This window comes from Megalobrama amblycephala, linkage group LG5 (genome assembly GCF_018812025.1).
Source record: "Megalobrama amblycephala isolate DHTTF-2021 linkage group LG5, ASM1881202v1, whole genome shotgun sequence".
Lineage (NCBI taxonomy): Eukaryota > Metazoa > Chordata > Actinopteri > Cypriniformes > Xenocyprididae > Megalobrama > Megalobrama amblycephala.
Genome location: NC_063048.1, coordinates 15,155,825 through 15,173,437, shown reverse-complemented (window position 1 = coordinate 15,173,437; position 17,613 = coordinate 15,155,825). Strand labels below are relative to the sequence as shown.

Below are 17,613 nucleotides of genomic sequence, written 5' to 3'. Positions count from 1 at the left end.
GTTCAGCGTGACACACCTTTTGGTGTGATTTTAAGCTCATGCCTGCAAATCTTTCACAGTTCAATTGTCTAGGATAATTATTTACAAACCTCTAAATACAAGAAATGGATAAGTAAAATGTAGCAGCGTAACTAATTATAGATTAAATATAATAACGCCAGCCTACTGAAATGAGTTAGGAAATTACCCTTAAATGTTTGTAAGCTAAAAAGCATAATATATAGGGAAAATCCGATATGCGATTTAAATGATTAATAATAATGCAAAGACAATATATACAATATTGTGTCAGGTTAAGTTGATTTAATCAAGTTTAATTAGATAAAGGGTTAATTCTATTTTTTATATTTTAATTAAACAATCTGTCAATACTAGTGCTCTCATTCAGACAATGTGTAAATGTGAAGACCATAAAAAACAAAAATAAATGTATGAATGTGTGATATGGGCTATATTTTGTGCAGAACATTTTAAAATTTTAGTAACGTTTGTGTTTTTACACTATATAAACTGCCATTCAAAAGTTTGGGGCAGTAAGATTTTTTTAGAAATGAGAATTTTTATTTAGCAAATATGCATTAAATTGATCAAAACGTTACAGTAAAGACATTAATAATGTTACTATATATATATATATATATATATATATATATATATATATATATATATATATATATATATAAAAGGAATCCTAAAAAGAGGTATCATGGTTTATTAAGCAGCACAACAGTTTTTAACATTGATAATACTAAGAAATGTTTTTTTGAGCAGCAAATCAGCATAGAAAGATTTCTGAAGGATCATGTGACACTGAAGACTGGAGTAATAATGCTGAAAATTCAGCTTGTGCCATCACAGGAAAAAAAGTACATTGTACATATACATACATTGTAATAATGTTTCATAATATTGCTGTTTTAATGTATTTTTAATCAAATAAATGCAGCCCTGGTAAGAATAAGAGACTTGTAACATTTCAAAGACATTACAAAATCTTAGACTCCCATGATGCTTTTCACATTATTAAAACAAAAACAACTCTTAGTCTGTAATTTGGAAATGCAACCTTACCATATCGCATCCCTCATGATAAGCTTACTTGGATATATCATGAAATTCAAGAAATCTCCAGCTCTTAAGCCAAGACACAATTCGGAGAAACATGTCAGGTCAGGAAGAGGTGCTACAATTACTTAAAATATGTAATATATTTCATTAAATATAAGCCACAGCTTTCCATCTGTGTTTAAGCATATGTGATGTATTAGGACATGTGCAGAGAACCAAGTAAGAAAAATGGAAAGAACTCTGCTTCTGGTTTCTACCAGCCCTCGCCATGGTTTCGTCGGAGACTGGCTGTATGTTTTGGGTCTCTCTGTGTGGTTCGAGGTGTATGTATATATATATATGGTACGAGTGTACTAAATTTGCCTCGGGTGCTGTAATTTTAAGTCTCACTTCCATGTATTATTACAGTATTAGGTGTCATGGGTATTAACATTTTAATGAATATGCAATAGATGTTTTCTCATATGGTCAAAGTTATGGCATATTAACGATAAAAAAAATTCTGAGTATGTTTTAGCTTTTGAATCACATTAGATTGGATGAGTCATTGAATTGGACTGTGAGCCTCGGCTCTGTTAGAGCTCTCCTGAGCAAACATAATACTGTGGTTGAACTAAAACACTTTTAAATTGTAATCTTTGCAAATCTGTTGTAGATACTGAGCCTTGGCTTCACGGGGCTCTTGGACTCGACGTTCCTTTCGTGATGTTGTTTGGTTTGGTTTGGTTTTTTGAGCTGTATGACATTGGGAAATCTGTTTTTTGTTTCCTCAGAATAAAGATTTGGCCAACGGAAAAGCCAGCGATGAGGAGGATGACGACGATGAAGCGGAGGATGTGGAGGTCGAGCCTTCTAAAGAAGAGGTCAATGTGGAAGATGATCTGGAGTACTACTATGAGCACATCAGATTCATCGATAACATGCTGATTGGCTCCGGCGCCTTCGGGAAGAAGATCTCCCTACAGCCGGCCGAGCCTGGCTGTGAATGGAAAGCACCCAAAAAAGCTCACAACTCCCACTTTTCCCCAGACGGTGGCGCTGACGAGTTCGACTACAGTTCCTGGGATGCCATGTGCTACCTGGACCCCAGCAAAGCTGGCGAGGAGGATGACTTTGTGGTGGGCTTCTGGAACCCTTCTGAAGAAAACTGTGGCACGGATATTGGGAAACAGTCCATCTCCTACGACCTCCACACCGAGCAGTGCATCGCTGATAAGAGCATAGCCGACTGTGTGGAGGCCCTGCTGGGGTGCTACCTCACCAGCTGTGGGGAGAGGGCAGCCCAGCTGTTCCTGTGCTCCCTTGGCCTGAAGGTGCTCCCGGCGGAGAAGCAGAGTTCAGGGGGGTCGGCCGAGCTGCAGTACGGCTGGCTGAAGATCCCTCCACGCTGTATGTTCGACCACCCGGATGCCGAGCGGACCCTCAACCACCTCATTTCAGGCTTCGAGAACTTTGAGAAGAAGATAAACTACATGTTTAAAAACAAGGCATATCTTCTGCAGGCCTTCACCCACGCCTCGTATCATTACAACACCATAACAGGTTCGTGGATGGTATTTACACAGTTGCTTTTAAAGGGATAGTTCACCCAAAAATGAAAATTTGATGTTTATCTGCTTACCCCCAGGGCATCCAAGATGTAGGTGACTTTGTTTCTTCAGTAGAACACAAATGATGATTTTTAATTCCGTTGCCGTCTGTCAGTCGTATAATTCATGGGAATGGGAATTCCATCTATAAGAGAAAAAAAAAACATGCACAGACAAAATCCAAATTATACCCTGTTGTTCTAAGACACAAAACGATCGGTTTGTGCGAGAAACCGAACAGTATTTATATCATTATTTACCTCTAAAACACCACTATGTCCAACTGCCCTGTGCATCCAGTTAGTGAGGTCTGAAGGCGCTCTGACAACGGAAGTGATCTCTCGCACTCGTTGAAGCAAAGCGCGAGACATCAATTCCGTCATCAGAACGCGTTTTCTGACCTCACCAACTGGATGCGCAGGGCAATTGGACATGGTGTTTTAGAGGTAAAAAATGATATAAATACTGTTCGATTTCTCGCACAAACCGATCGTTTTGTGTCTTAGGACATCAATGTGTTGTCACGAGCCGCAGGCTTTTAATTTGGATTTGTCTGTGCATGTTTTTTTTTTTTTTTTTTTTACTCTTATAGACGAAGTTCTCATTGCCATTCATTATACGACTGACAGTCCGCAACGGTTGGAGTTAAAAATCATCATTTGTGTTCTACTAAATAAACAAAGTCACCTACATCTTGGATGCCCTGGAGGTAAGCAGATAAACATCAAATTTATATTTTTGGGTGAACTATCCCTAAAAGAATCATAAGGAGTTTGATTGTTGTCTGATTCCACTTAACAGTTATGATTTCATCAATGTTTCTTTTAGCCCCCACCCCCGTTACTAAACTAAAACAATACTAAACAATTGGGTATTTTTTTAATAGTATATTTTTATTTATATTACCACTAATTACAAAAAAAAAGTTAATAATAATAATATTTTTATAATTATTTATATAAATAAATGTATTGTATAAATTAATGTTGTAATAATATTACAAATATATTAACATTTTACATATAATCAATTTATATAATAAATATATATTTATATAAAAATAAATATAAAGATTTGTTTAAATGAACTGATAATGAATAATAATTAATTAATTTCAGCATTATTGTTTTTATGTTATTGTGTTATTATTGCTACCCATTTTTGTAATCTGTGGTACTTTAAACAGTTTTTTTATAATGTAGTTTATTATATAATTGAATATAATGATAATAATTATTTTTATTATATTCAATTGTATAATAAAAAAATATAATTATATATCATTCATACATTTTTATAATTACCCATTAATTTAGTATAGCTGTTTGGTTCCTTGGTTGATTTTGGTGACTGCAGGAAATATATTGTCATGTATACCTATCATTTATGTCAGGTACTGAAAAAAAAAAAAAAACTGATGTCACGCAACCAAGTCTGAGATTAAGTATTCTCATTTGTATAGCATTAGTTAAAAAGTGACAATTTTTACACCAAAACTACCAACTGATGCGGTAAGACCGTTTCGATTTAATTTAAACCAATAACTCATGAACTTTTTCCTGATTTATTATTAAGAATCATTGTATTTTTTTTTTTTTCCCAAATCAGCATAGGCTCATTGCACTGTTTGCTGTGTGCGCCAGGCGAGAACAACTGTTTACTGTTTGTTTTTTTTTTTTTGTTTTTTTTTTAACAATTACTTCATATTTCCTGTGGTGTGATGCTGTTATATTAATGGTCTGTTATATTAATGGTCTCATTTTAACCTTCTTTGTACCACTCTGAACTTCGGACAGATTGTTATCAGCGGTTGGAGTTCCTTGGTGATGCAATTTTAGACTACCTCATAACAAAGCACCTTTATGAAGATCCCCGGCAGCACTCTCCAGGCGTGCTGACCGACCTGCGCTCTGCACTTGTCAACAACACCATATTTGCTTCCCTGGCTGTCAAGTACGATTACCACAAGTACTTCAAAGCTGTCTCGCCCGAACTGTTCCACGTGATCGATGATTTTGTGCAATTTCAACTGGAGAAGAATGAAATGCAAGGAATGGATTCGGAGGTGAGCTATCATCCCACTGTTATCTGTTAAAGTTATTAGGCCTTGGAAATGGTCATTTCATTTATATGCCATTGTCAGCAGTGTAGATGTATAATATTTCATAAAGATTTAGTACCGTGACATCCTATCACTGGCAGTCATCGGGAATCTGGTCTGTGTTTGTATTTGTTTTCGTTTTTTGGATTGTAAAAATGCAGTTGGATTTAATTTATTTTGAAATGGTTATCTTGGCACTGAATCTGGTCTTGTTTGACTGGAAAGCATTTTATGCCTAAGGGACAACACTGGATACTGAAAGAGGAAAGACAAATTGAATAAAATAAGTAATGTTCCCCTTAATTACATCGCTGGGTAATGTTGTCCCCAATATTGGACATTTAGGTCTTTTAAGTGTTATACTAAAAGTAATTGATCGCAGTTCATTTTGAGAGGAAATACCATTACAGTACAGCATAGCTGTCAGTTCACATTATGACCACAGTTATTTTTTTTCTGCAAATCATTTTCTGATGTTTGTTGTGTGTTATTAGTTTGGGGATGTGAATTTGACATGGATAAGCACAGTTTTCTGTCCTTAGAGGAAACACTTATTTTCTGTGTATGGGGGAAAAAAAAGAAACCGGAATTGTTTTTACTCTCTCATAGCTTCGCCGATCGGAAGAAGATGAGGAGAAGGAAGAAGACATTGAGGTCCCCAAAGCAATGGGAGACATCTTTGAATCGCTAGCTGGTGCAATTTACATGGATAGCGGGATGTCACTTGAGACAGTTTGGCAAGTGTATTATCCAATGATGAGGCCGCTCATAGGTAAGGGCCAAAGACGTACGGACGAGTAAATCAGTTCTGCATTTCTGTTTGTCTGATTGTCTGCCGGCTCATGTGGCGAAGACCATAAGTTCAGTCATTTTCAAACATTGTGCCATTTTTATGCATGATGAAATGTCAGATTGAAATGCTCTGCTTTTGTTTTTGCCTCGTTTTCTAGAAAAATTCTCCGCTAATGTCCCTCGATCCCCAGTGCGTGAACTCCTGGAGATGGAACCAGAGACTGCGAAGTTCAGGTGGGAATGTCTTTCCCTTATATGCAAGCAACCTCTTAACATAATCTTCTGCAAAATACACACATAGTAGCGATAATTTGTGCAAAACTTATTGTATCAGTGTGTGGTTCAGAGCAAATATCAGTCATTTTAAAAATTCTGAATCCTGGCAATTTCGATTTGATGTATGCATAGATTTGATTCTAGTTTACTGTTTTGTGTTACTTTTCCTATTTGACTCTGGTAGACAATTTATTGGTCTTGAAGAAAAAAATCCTACTGAATTAAATGTGAACACATTTTAGTCAGCCCAGTATTATAAAACAAATGCCATTTAAGCTGACTACAATCATTACACACATGACTGACAGTCTTCTGTTATAAAGCAAGGCAGGCAATTTTTTTGTTTTTTGATATTAAAAATAGGAACAAAGAAGCAAATTACAAACAATTGGACAAATACAATAGAAAAAGTTTTTCAGTACAGTAGCCTAGGTTTATTTAACATAGTAAGAAATACTACAGAAATTGAATAATCAAATGAAAAATAAAACACTGTATAGTCTTCACTATGTAAAATAAATATAAATTGATACATATTAAATATACAAAAGTGATTCAGTCAAAAGCTGAGTGTTTTTTTTTTATTAACATTAATGAAACAGACGGCAACAGTTTAGTAGGCTTCTTTCCCTTTAAGTATGAATGCACAGATCTAATACACCATTACACATTCGATTTTCTCCTATTTACATTCACGTATGACATAACACTGTGTTTATGTAAATACTCCACACAATGTGTGTGTATTTGACCATGCAAGCGCAGTAAGCTGTGAAAGAGAATTGAATTTGGGATCACATGCATCTGTCCTCGCGCTTCGGCTGTGTGTCCGTCAGCGCGAGCACCGCATTGAGTCCTTTTTCGTGACTTATTGTGATTAATAACACTAATGTGTCAATAACTTTAAATACTGCGATGTTAAAGAAGTGTAAAACTTTAGAAAATCAATTTTTGAAATTTTTGAATCAATGCGAATTGGTAGAAGATAGAATAGCGATTCATATGAATCAATTTTTACCCCCTCCCCTAGTTGATATAGCTTAAAAAAAAAATTATAATTTAAATAAATTATTTTCAACAAGTTATTTGTTTGTTTGTTTGTTTTTAAATCACAAAGTCCGCACTTGCTTGTGTCTTCTTAATAATGTATTAGTTTTTTATTATGCAACAAAGCACATATAGATCAAGATCAATGATTGCCAAAACATTTGATAGATCTTGATCCGTATGTGCTTTGTTGCATAATAAAAAACTAATAATTCATTAAGAAGATACAAGAGTGCAGATCTTTCGTTCTTCATTTGAAAGTATTGCAATTTCCACTGATCTACGCACCCAAGAAAAAAAAAATGGTTGAGCGCAGTGATTTTCTCTTTTTTTGATTCATCAAAAAGTCATTGCTTTTTTGTCATTGTCACATTTTTAAACAGTCATAACCATACCATTGTTTTTCTTTTTCTGCCTCCGACAGCCCTGCGGAGAGAACCTATGATGGAAAAGTACGGGTGACCGTGGAAGTGGTGGGCAAAGGCAAGTTCAAAGGCGTGGGACGCAGCTACCGGATAGCCAAGTCAGCAGCTGCCCGCCGAGCCCTGCGCAGTCTCAAAGCCAATCAACCTCAGGTCCAAAACAACTGAGCTTCAGACAGCAGACACCCCAACACACCAGTCAAAAACACAGCAGAGAACTCCTCTCGGCACCAGTTTACGACCGAGTGAAGAACTGTCGCTGACTGCGTCAAACTCAAATGAATCGAGTCAAAAGATTTCAGAGTAATTCACATAGGGTTCATGTTTCATTTTATTCTTTACGTGCGCAAACACAATCTTTTTTTCTCCCCAGCTTTGTTTGATCACGAGTGCTTTTTTTATGTATCGCAAGTGTTAAGAAAAAGGTCAGGTCTTCTTTCCCCCCTTCCTTCCCCTTTTTTTATTAACGTTAAAAAAGATATATGCTCTGCTTTGTGGTAGTGGTTAAAAAAAAAAAAAAAGCTAAAGCTTATAGGTAGTATTACAGTGTACATAGTTCAACTCCAAGGTATCAACTAAATAAGAGAAACAAACAGCGACATAAAAACACAAAATTCCTCAATCTGTGCACTAGTGCCAGTTTTGCTGCCATTTGGCAGGAAAGGCACGTGGAAAGAAAGATAGTGTTGGTGTTGTTGGAAATGTTTTTCTCTATCTTGAGATGATATATTCTCAAACAAAATTGCACTTCTAGTGTCCGCTTTATTTTCGACAAGTTTTTTTTTTTTTTTTTGTCAGATCACAGCAAAATTCTTTAGATCTCTATTGTATCGAGAGAGAGAAAGGCCATCGCATCCTTAAGACGGATAGGAATTTGACATTCCCGATTACTGTAATCAACAGTTGTAAACGGCGCTTGAGGATGCATGTTCGTGTAGCCAACCGGATGGGTTGTATAGACGTCATAACTACGTTATATAAAATATATGATATTAAATGTTTATTACGAAATATATGTTGATACTTGGGGTTTCAGTAATGTCTTTTGATACTGATATTGGTGATATTTAGTTTATGAACATTAGATGTATCCATAGACTGACTTGACTGACTTAGTTTTGATATAACGACACGAACGATAAACAGGAGGACATATCACCTGGGAAAATATGCTGCAGATTTTATATTAAAAAGCGGAAAGAGGAAAATAGGATCTGATAATTCTGTAAGACACAAAGCACCTTTACGTACCGTCTTTAGGACAAACCGATATTCCGCTAGACTTCACGTGCATCGCTTACCAAAGTCGATACTGATGCAGCGTTGTGAGGTTGCACCTGTTAAATCAATCCCTCAACATTCACACGTTTGGAGATGTGGTAACCAGCCTTTTTTTTTTTTTTTTTTTTTTTTTTTAAGCGTTAATGTGTTGTAGCCTCTTGTCTAGCCTAAATGTTTTCATATTAATAGGCATTCTTCACTTGAATACCTCAGTTAATTGCATGCATTTTTTTTTTTTTTTGGTGCTATGTTTAAGCTTGAATTTCTCATCTTTTTGCACTGTAACTGTATTACCTCTTAATTTTACCTTTTTGAAATCTGTTGGGTTGGTTTTTCTGTTCTGTCAGCTTGTCAGGCTGTAGAAATTGTTTCCCCATTTGTTTTTTTCCTTTGGTTTTTATGCTTGAAGGGGAAATGCTGAGAAAAAAAAAGTTCTCCGCACATAAGCTTGATGCTTCTCTGATGAGTTTGGATTTTCCTTCACATGAAAACAATTTTGCATCCGATCAGAAAGGGTTACTTAACGCTTGAGAAAATCGATAGATTGCACTCCGATATGATCTTATAAGCCATGCGTCTCGCCCTCGCTCATCTCTTGCAGTCTTACCAACTATAATTGCCGTTTTTTTTCCCCCCAATGTATTAATAGTAAGAAAACAGGACACCCTTATCATTGTTACCCTGAGAAAAAGGGGTGTAAATTTGAACATCTTAAAGGCTACCTAACTTTTCCCTTCCTCATTCTGTCTGTTCTTCAGTTATGTTACGGACAAACTATTCCTGAAGTTACATAATCCCTGGCATTGCTACCTCAGAAGACCCTTGTGAATAGTTTGGCCTTATCATAAAACGTTGATTAATATATTTGTGGATATGCCTTTTTACAAATCTGAATGGCATTGAGGCACAGTATTGTATACGCTCATCAGCACCTTACAGGGGGATAAATATATATACTCACGACTATTTGCACTAGAATACATTCCCACTGACATTGAATTTGCATCTTTTAATGGAGTATGCTCTAAAGTGGTGCCTTTCAACCCTGTAACATCTAAACTCTCATCCTTTCTACTGTAGCATTATGGTTTCTGTTTGGTGAAGGACTTTTGGTGCCATGCTTCATACTGGATATTGCCTTCCAGTTTTTGTTTTCCAGCTTTTATATCTCATAGGCTGTCTTGTAGCTCGATTAAAGACAAGATTTCACGAGGCTCCAACCGAAGTACTCCCCATCTTGAAGAGTGAGTGCAATCTGATTCCGTTTTAGCAAGAGTTGAGTGACCCTCTTTACATGATCTCAGTCGCAACCCCAGAGTCGAGTATTGGAAGTCATTGGATGTGAATGGGTTTCCATATTCCCTCAACCAATGGCGTGAGTTTGCATTAGGGTCAGTGCGCGCCGGCCCTGCGATATGACACTGATTCTGTAACCCTTAACCCTCAGACTATTGCAACTTTTTTCCTTTTTTTTGTGTGTGTGTGTGTGTGTGTGTGTGTGTGTGTGTGTGCATTTTTTTTTCGAGCTTCTTACGTTTTTTTTCCGAGCCTCTGAAAGGCGCACACTTTTTTCCTTCACTTTTTTGTTTAAGCTTTCTTCTCACTGTTGGTTTTTTAACTTTCAGAGAATGTGAAATCACACATGGTGCCACCGCATGGATATGGAGATTTTTTTTTTTTTTTTTTTTCCTGAGAAGCAAAACAGACTTTTATTTTCACAACCAATAATCGATCATCATGTCAGAGCTAGTCCCACAGAACAGATATCACAGTAAAAAAAAAAAAAAAAAAAAAAAAAAAAGTATCATCTGTGGGAGTGTTTTCTTAAACTGCTCCTCCATTGTATCATATGCTGCAGATTGTATTTTCCTTCATGGTGGAGAATAATTTTTGTGTTTTTTGTTTTTGTTTTTTTTTTTCCTTTCTTTCTTTTTCAACATGTAGCACAAATAAGCATTGCACTCGGGCGCCATACTTTACCTCATGTCAGAACGATAAAAAAATACAAAACATGTATATATGATGCCGTAACGTTTAAAGGAATAACTTGTGGTTTTGGCCTTGCTGCTGTTTGCATCGCTGGTATTTTACCAATGTATTTAAAAGTGATCAGAAAGATACAATGTGCCTGCAGGATATCATCAGAGAAAATACACTGTAGAAAAGTAGTTTTGAATCTCTACAATCTGGGGCTAAATATGTGTCCTATGTGTACATTCATGTCCTGCCTTAATGTAATACTTTGAATATGGAATTGTAATGTAACCCGTCAAGTCGTTCGACTGGCATGATTTTAATATGTTGGGATCGCAATGTCCCTCACCCATCACATCCCCTCCTGTCCATTTTAGATTATATAAATCCAGATGTATTCGTGCATGTCAGTGAAGACTCTCCTTTCTCACCTACCTGTATTTCCTTTTTAGACTAAATTCATTGTATAGATCTGATTAAATCAGCCCTAAAATTTATTTAAATGGGCTTTATTTCATAGCAAGTGTCATTTTGTTTTTGTTTTTTTGTTTTTTTAAGAAAAAAAAAAACTATATAATTACCTGATTTAAAAGTCAAATGCACTCTTAGCAGCAGCAAGGTGTTCAAAGACAACATAGCAGGACTGGAATGTGTGGCGAGCACCTCTTGAAGGGGTTTATGGGAATGTTGAGCACCGTAGAGCACTAACAGTACGGGGATTTTAAACAGGGAATTATGGGTCACAAACTGCAGCGCAATTTCTGTATTTTTAAGGGACGTGTATTTAAATGACTATTTCTCATTCATACTGTATCAGTGCTGCAGTGGTTTGCATTCTGCACCTTATGGATCACAAAAACCTTTAAAAATTCTGCCCCCCTCCCCCACACACACTCTTTTTTTTTTTTTTTTTTTTTTAAGTAATTGTAGCTGAGTATATCTACAATAAAGTTATGGTATGGTCGTTCATTTGTGGTGTTATGTGTGTTCTTTTCGTTGCTTTCGCTGTAATCTATATGCATTTCCAGATCCTGAAAGGAGAAATGATGTATTAGATTGTTTTATGAGCTGCACGGCTGTGGCTACTAATACTGTGTGAAAAGTCGGTCGCAGGCCACAGTGTAAGTGTGGGCTTCGCCGTGCAAGCATACGCTGATGACCTCAGTATTTTCCTAACCCAAGGAGTGCTCTTGCCTCCCGTTTACGAGTGCTAGGAGGCCGTTCGTGTTTAGATGGACTCAGCAACCATGACCGATGTTTTAATCACATTTGCACAGAGCCTTATGTAATAGATGAAGTAGGTATGAACTATGTTTGCAAGTATACTTTTTCACTCTCGACGGGCCTTTTTATGGTCTTGTGTATTCATTTCGCCACTTGCACATTTTGTATGGCTGCATCGATGTTTGCCAAGAAGTAAAAAATAGAGTTGGAGCGCTCACTCTTGGTAGGTGAGAAATGACCTCACATCAGCTGTGCAAGCATTGGCGCATATATTCTGATAGGAGAGTTTTGCCACACTGTTACAAATTCTAATTAAATTTTGGATTCAAAAAGACACCCGTTCAGCAGTATACCATAAATTATTTTTCTTAGTGTGATGTTTGCTGATTTGGGACCATTTGAGACCAATAATCCCAGCATGATGGTCTGAGTGTGCCTACAGTGGGGTCCAGACGTTTGAGATCACATTGAAAATCTGAAATATTTTAGGGTTTTGAAAAACTGAAACAAAGACACTTTATAAATTTAAGGAAGAAATATTAGGTCATACTTTATATTAGGTGTCTTTAACTTCTATGTACTCAAACTTTATACACTGAACAAAATTATAAACACAACACTTGTTTTTGCCCCCATTTTTCATGAGCTGAACTCAAAGATCTAAGACTTTTTCTATGTACACAAAAGGCCTGTTTCTCTCAAATATTGTTTACAAATCTGTCTAAATCTGTGTTAGTGAGCACTTCTCCTTTGCCGAGATAATCCATCAACCTCAAAGTTGTGGCATATCAAGATGCTGATTAGACAGCATGATTAATGCACAGGTGTGCCTTAGGCTGGCCACAATAAAAGGCCACTCTAAAATGTGCAGTTTTATCACAAAGCACAATGCCTCAGATGTCGCAAGTTTTGAGGGAGCGTGCAAGTTGGCGAGCTGACTGCAGGAATGTCCACCAGAGCTGTTGCCCGTGAATTGAATGTTCATTTCTCTACCTTAAGCCGTCTCCCCAAAGGCGTTTCAGAGAATTTGGCATTACATCCAACCGGCCTCACAACTGCAGACCATGTGTAACCACAAGAGCCCAGGACCTCCACATCCAGCATCTTCACCTCCAAGATTCATCCGAGACCAGTCATCCGGACAGCTGCTGCAACAATCGTTTGCATAACCGAAGAATTTCTGCACAAACTGTCAGAAACCATCTCAGGGAAGCTCATCTGCATGCTTGTCATCCTCATCGGGTCTCGACCTGACTGCAGTTCGTCGCCAAGTGGGCAAATGCTCACATTCGATGGCATCTGGCACTTTGGAGAGGTGTTCTCTTCAAGGATGTATCCCGGTTTTCACTGTACAGGGTAGATGGCAGACAGCATGTATGACGTCGTGTGGGTGAGTGGTTTGCTGATGTCAACGTTTTGGATCGAGTGGCCCATGGTGGCGATGGGGTTATGGTATGGGCAGGCGTATGTTATGCACAACGAACAAAGGTGCATTTTATTGATGGCATTTTGAATGCACAGAGATACCGTGACGAGATCCTGAGGCCCATTGTTGTGCCATTCATTCACGACCATCACCTCATGTTGCAGCATGATAATCTCAAATATTGTTCACTGTCTAAATCTGTGTTAGTGAGCAATTCTCCTTTGCCGAGATAATTCATCCACCTCACAGGTGTGGCATATCAAGATGCTAATTAGACAGCATGATTATTGCACAGATATGCCTTAGACTGGCCACAATAAAAGGCCACTCTAAAATGTGCAGTTTAACTGTATTGGGGGGTTCTGAAAAACCAGTTAATATCTGGTGTGACCACCATTTGCCTCACACAGTGCAACACATCTCCTTTGCATAGAGTTGATCAGGTTGTTGATTGTGACCTGTGGAATGTTGGTCCACTCCTCTTCAATGGCTGTGCGAAGTTGCTGGATATTGGCAGGAACTGGAATATGCTGTCGTATACGCCGATCCAGAGCATCCCAAACATGCTCAATGGGTGACATGTCCGGTGAGTATGCTGGCCATGCAAGCACTTGTTTCAGCTTCCAGGAATTGTGTACAGATCCTTGCAACATGGGGCCATGCATTATCATGCTGCAACATGAGGTGATGGTCGTGGATGAATGGCACAACAATGGGCCTCAGGATCTTGTGACATTATCTCTGTGCATTCAAAATGCCATCAATAAAATGCACCTGTGTTCGTTGTCCATAACATACGCCTGCTCATACCATAACCCCACCGCCACCATGGGCCACTGATCCACAACGTTGACATCAGCAAAACCGCTCACCCACACAACACCATACACGCTGTCTGCCATCTCCCCTGTATAGCGAAAACCGGGATTCATCTGTGAAGAGAACACCTCTCCAAAGTGCCAGACGCCATTGAAAGTGAGCATTTGCCCACTCAAGTCGGTTACGATGACGAACTGCAGTCAGGTCGAGACCCCGATGAGGGCGACGAGCATGCAGATGAGCTTCCCTGAGACAGTTTCTGACAATTTGTGCAGAAATTCTTTGGTTATGCAAACCGATTGTTGCAGCAGCTGTCCAGGTGGCTGGTCTCAGATGATCGTGGAGGTCCTGGGCTGGTGTGGTTACATGTGGTCTGCGGTTGTGAGGCCGGTTGGATGTACTGCCAAATTCTCTGAAACGCCTTTGGGGAGATGGCTTATGGTAGAGAAATGAACATTCAATTCACGGGCAACAGCTCTGGTGGACATTCCTGCAGTCAGCGTGCCAATTGCACGCTCCGTCCAAATTTGCGACATCTGTGGCATTGTTCTGTGTGATAAAACTGCACATTTTAGAGTGGCCTTTTATTGTGGCCAGCCTAAGGCACACCTGTGCAATAATCATGCTGTCTAATCAACATCTTGATCTGCCACACCTGTGAGGTGGATGGATTATCTCGGCAAAGGAGAAGTGCTCACTAACACAGATTTAGACAGATTTGTGAACAATATTTGAGAGAAACAGGCCTTTTGTGTACATAGAAAAAGTCTTAGATCTTTCAGTTCAGCTCATGAAAAATGGGGGCAAAAACAAGTGTTGCTTTTATAATTTTGTTCAGTGTATATGTTTGCAAGTATACAAATATAGATATATACATATTTTTAATATTATTATCTCATAATTTGGCAGCAGGTATATTAGGCTGCTGTCACTTTAAGAACTGACACATGGATCCATTATAGGCTACTGTTACACATGCATTTTCTTTCTTAACTGTTAGGTTCATTTAAAACACAACTATGTTTTACGTGAATACTCACCATGACCAGCATTTTGACATTTTGTGTATTTTCAATTTAGTACTGAGAGGCGGCTTTATGTGCGCGCACAAAGTCTGAGGGAATGAGTAAAATTATGGGTCCCACTTTACATTAAGTGGCCTTAACTACTATGTACTTACATCAAAAAATAAGTACAATGTACTTATTGAGTTCATATTGAATTGCAAAACACATTTGCAGCTATTGAGGTGGGAGACGGGTAAGGTTAGGGAAAGCTTTGGTGGTATGGGTAGGTTTAAGGGTAGGGGTAAGGGTTAAGGGATGGGTCAACAGTGTAATTATAAATGTAATTACAGAAATTAATTACAGATGTAATTACATGCAGGTGTTTTTAAAATATAAGTACAATGTAAAAACATGTATGTACACAATAAGTGCATTGTATCAAATGATTAATTTAAATGTAAGTACATAGTAGTTAAGGCCACTTAATATAAAGTGGGTGCTGAATGCTGAAATTCAAGCCCTGTAACACCAACAATATTCATCTGGAGCAAATGGAACAAGTGAAATTGGTATTGTGTACCTATTCTGTGGAGAATGAGTACCGGAAGCATTTCAGATATTTCTGTATTGATATGCATCGAAAAATCAATATTTTTGACAACACCATTATTGCAGATGCCTTTTTAAAAGACTACAATTGAAAAATGTATATATTATATATAAAATCCAAACCACCAAAGTGGCTAAGGAGTGACTGCGTTACATGCACCTGCTGAAATCCACCCTCCACACACACACACACACACACACACACACACACACACACACTTACTTATTAGTATGGGTAGTGGTAAGGGAAGAGTCAACAATGTAATTATAAATGTATTACAGGAATTAATTACAGCTATAATTTCCAGATATATATTATTTTAATTTCAGTACAATGTAAAAACGTACAATAAGTGCTTAGTATCACATGGAATAAATTAATTAATTTAAATGTTAGTACATAGTATTTAAAGACGCAATATATAGTGGCACCAAATGTATTAAGTATTTTCTATATTTCTATCTCTGATAGGAATGCACAAATCCCAATCCACATGTTGAGATGTGAAAGAGAAAATGTCCATTTCTGTTTCAGATAAATCAGGTATTGGCTATACTTTACAATAAGGTTTCATTGGTTAACTACATTAGTTATCATAAACTAAGAATGAACAATACTTCTACAGCATTTATTAATGTTAATGTTCATTTCAACATTTACTCGTACATTAAGTCAAGAGTTGTATTTGTTCACATTAGTTAATGCACTGTGAACTAACATGAACAAACAATGAACGACTGTATTTTTTATTAACTAAATATTGTTAGTAAATATTATTACAAATGTATCGCTTGTTGTTAGTTCATGTTAGTTAATACATTAATGTTAACCAATGACTCATTGTAAAGTGTTACCCAAGCACTTGTAAACCATTTACTAATATATATATATATATATATATATATATATATATATATATATATATATATATATATATATATATATATATATATATACACACACACACACACAAAATTATCAGTCAGAATAAGATTCATGTTCAGAAATGGTTTAATTTAAAACAGGGGTTTTCAAACGGGTCCAGGACCCCCAGGGGGCCAAAATGAAAATAATGTCATTTATTACTCACCCTCATGCCGTTCCACACCCGTAAGACATTTGTTAATCTTCGGAATGCAAATTAAGATATTTTTGTTGAAATCTGATGGCTCAGTGAGGCCTGCATAGCCAGCAATGTAATTTCCTCTCTCAAGATCCATTAATGTACTAAAAACATATTTAAATCTATATTTCATGTAAGTACATTGGTTCAATATTAATATTATAAAGCGACAAGAATATTTTTTGTGCACAAAAAAAAAAAAAAAAACGACTTATATAGTGATGGCCGAAACACTTCAGGAAGCGTTATGAATCTTTTGTGTTCAATCAGTGGTTCGGAGCACCAAAGTCACTTGATTTCAGCAGTTTGGCGGTTTGACACACAATCCGAATCATGATTCGACACAAAAGATTCATAACGTTGCGAAGCTTAATGAAGCAGTGTTTTGAAATCGGTCATCACTATATAAATCGTTATCTTGTTTTTTGGCGCACCAAAAATATTCTCGTCGCTTTATAATATTAATATTGAACCACTGTACTCACATGAATTGATTTAAATATATTTTTACTACATTAATGGATCTTGAGAGAGGAAATGTCATTGCTGGCTTTGCAGGCCTCAGTGAGCCATCGGATTACAACAAAAATATCTTAATTTGTGTTCCGAAGATGAACGAAGGTCTTACGGAGTGTGCATGAGGGTGAGTGATAAATGACATTATTTTATTTTTGGGTGAACTAACCCTTTAATGGTTTTCGCTCATGCATTTCTTTCACTGATGCAGAAACTAAATACTAAATTATAGTGTTCCCGGCATTGCTATTGAGTGCGACCAGCTAAGGCTAGTGAAACTTAAATAAGTGCAGTTAATGACTCGTTTATCATATGACAGTGTGTTATAACTTCTAAGT

The 17,613-nt window shown here is 37.1% G+C and overlaps 1 protein-coding gene across 1 annotated transcript in view; it reads left to right on the top strand.

The window, feature by feature from the left end:
- dicer1 (dicer 1, ribonuclease type III) overlaps nt 1-11,097 on the top strand; it is a 41,371-nt gene extending 30,274 nt beyond the window's left edge. The window contains 5 exon segments of the mRNA XM_048190808.1: nt 1,842-2,610; nt 4,454-4,722; nt 5,368-5,530; nt 5,709-5,784; nt 7,298-11,097. Coding sequence (XP_048046765.1) covers nt 1,842-2,610; nt 4,454-4,722; nt 5,368-5,530; nt 5,709-5,784; nt 7,298-7,463 — 1,443 coding nt within the window. The 3' untranslated portion in view covers nt 7,464-11,097.
- Nucleotides 11,098-17,613: the final 6,516 nt, after the last annotated feature.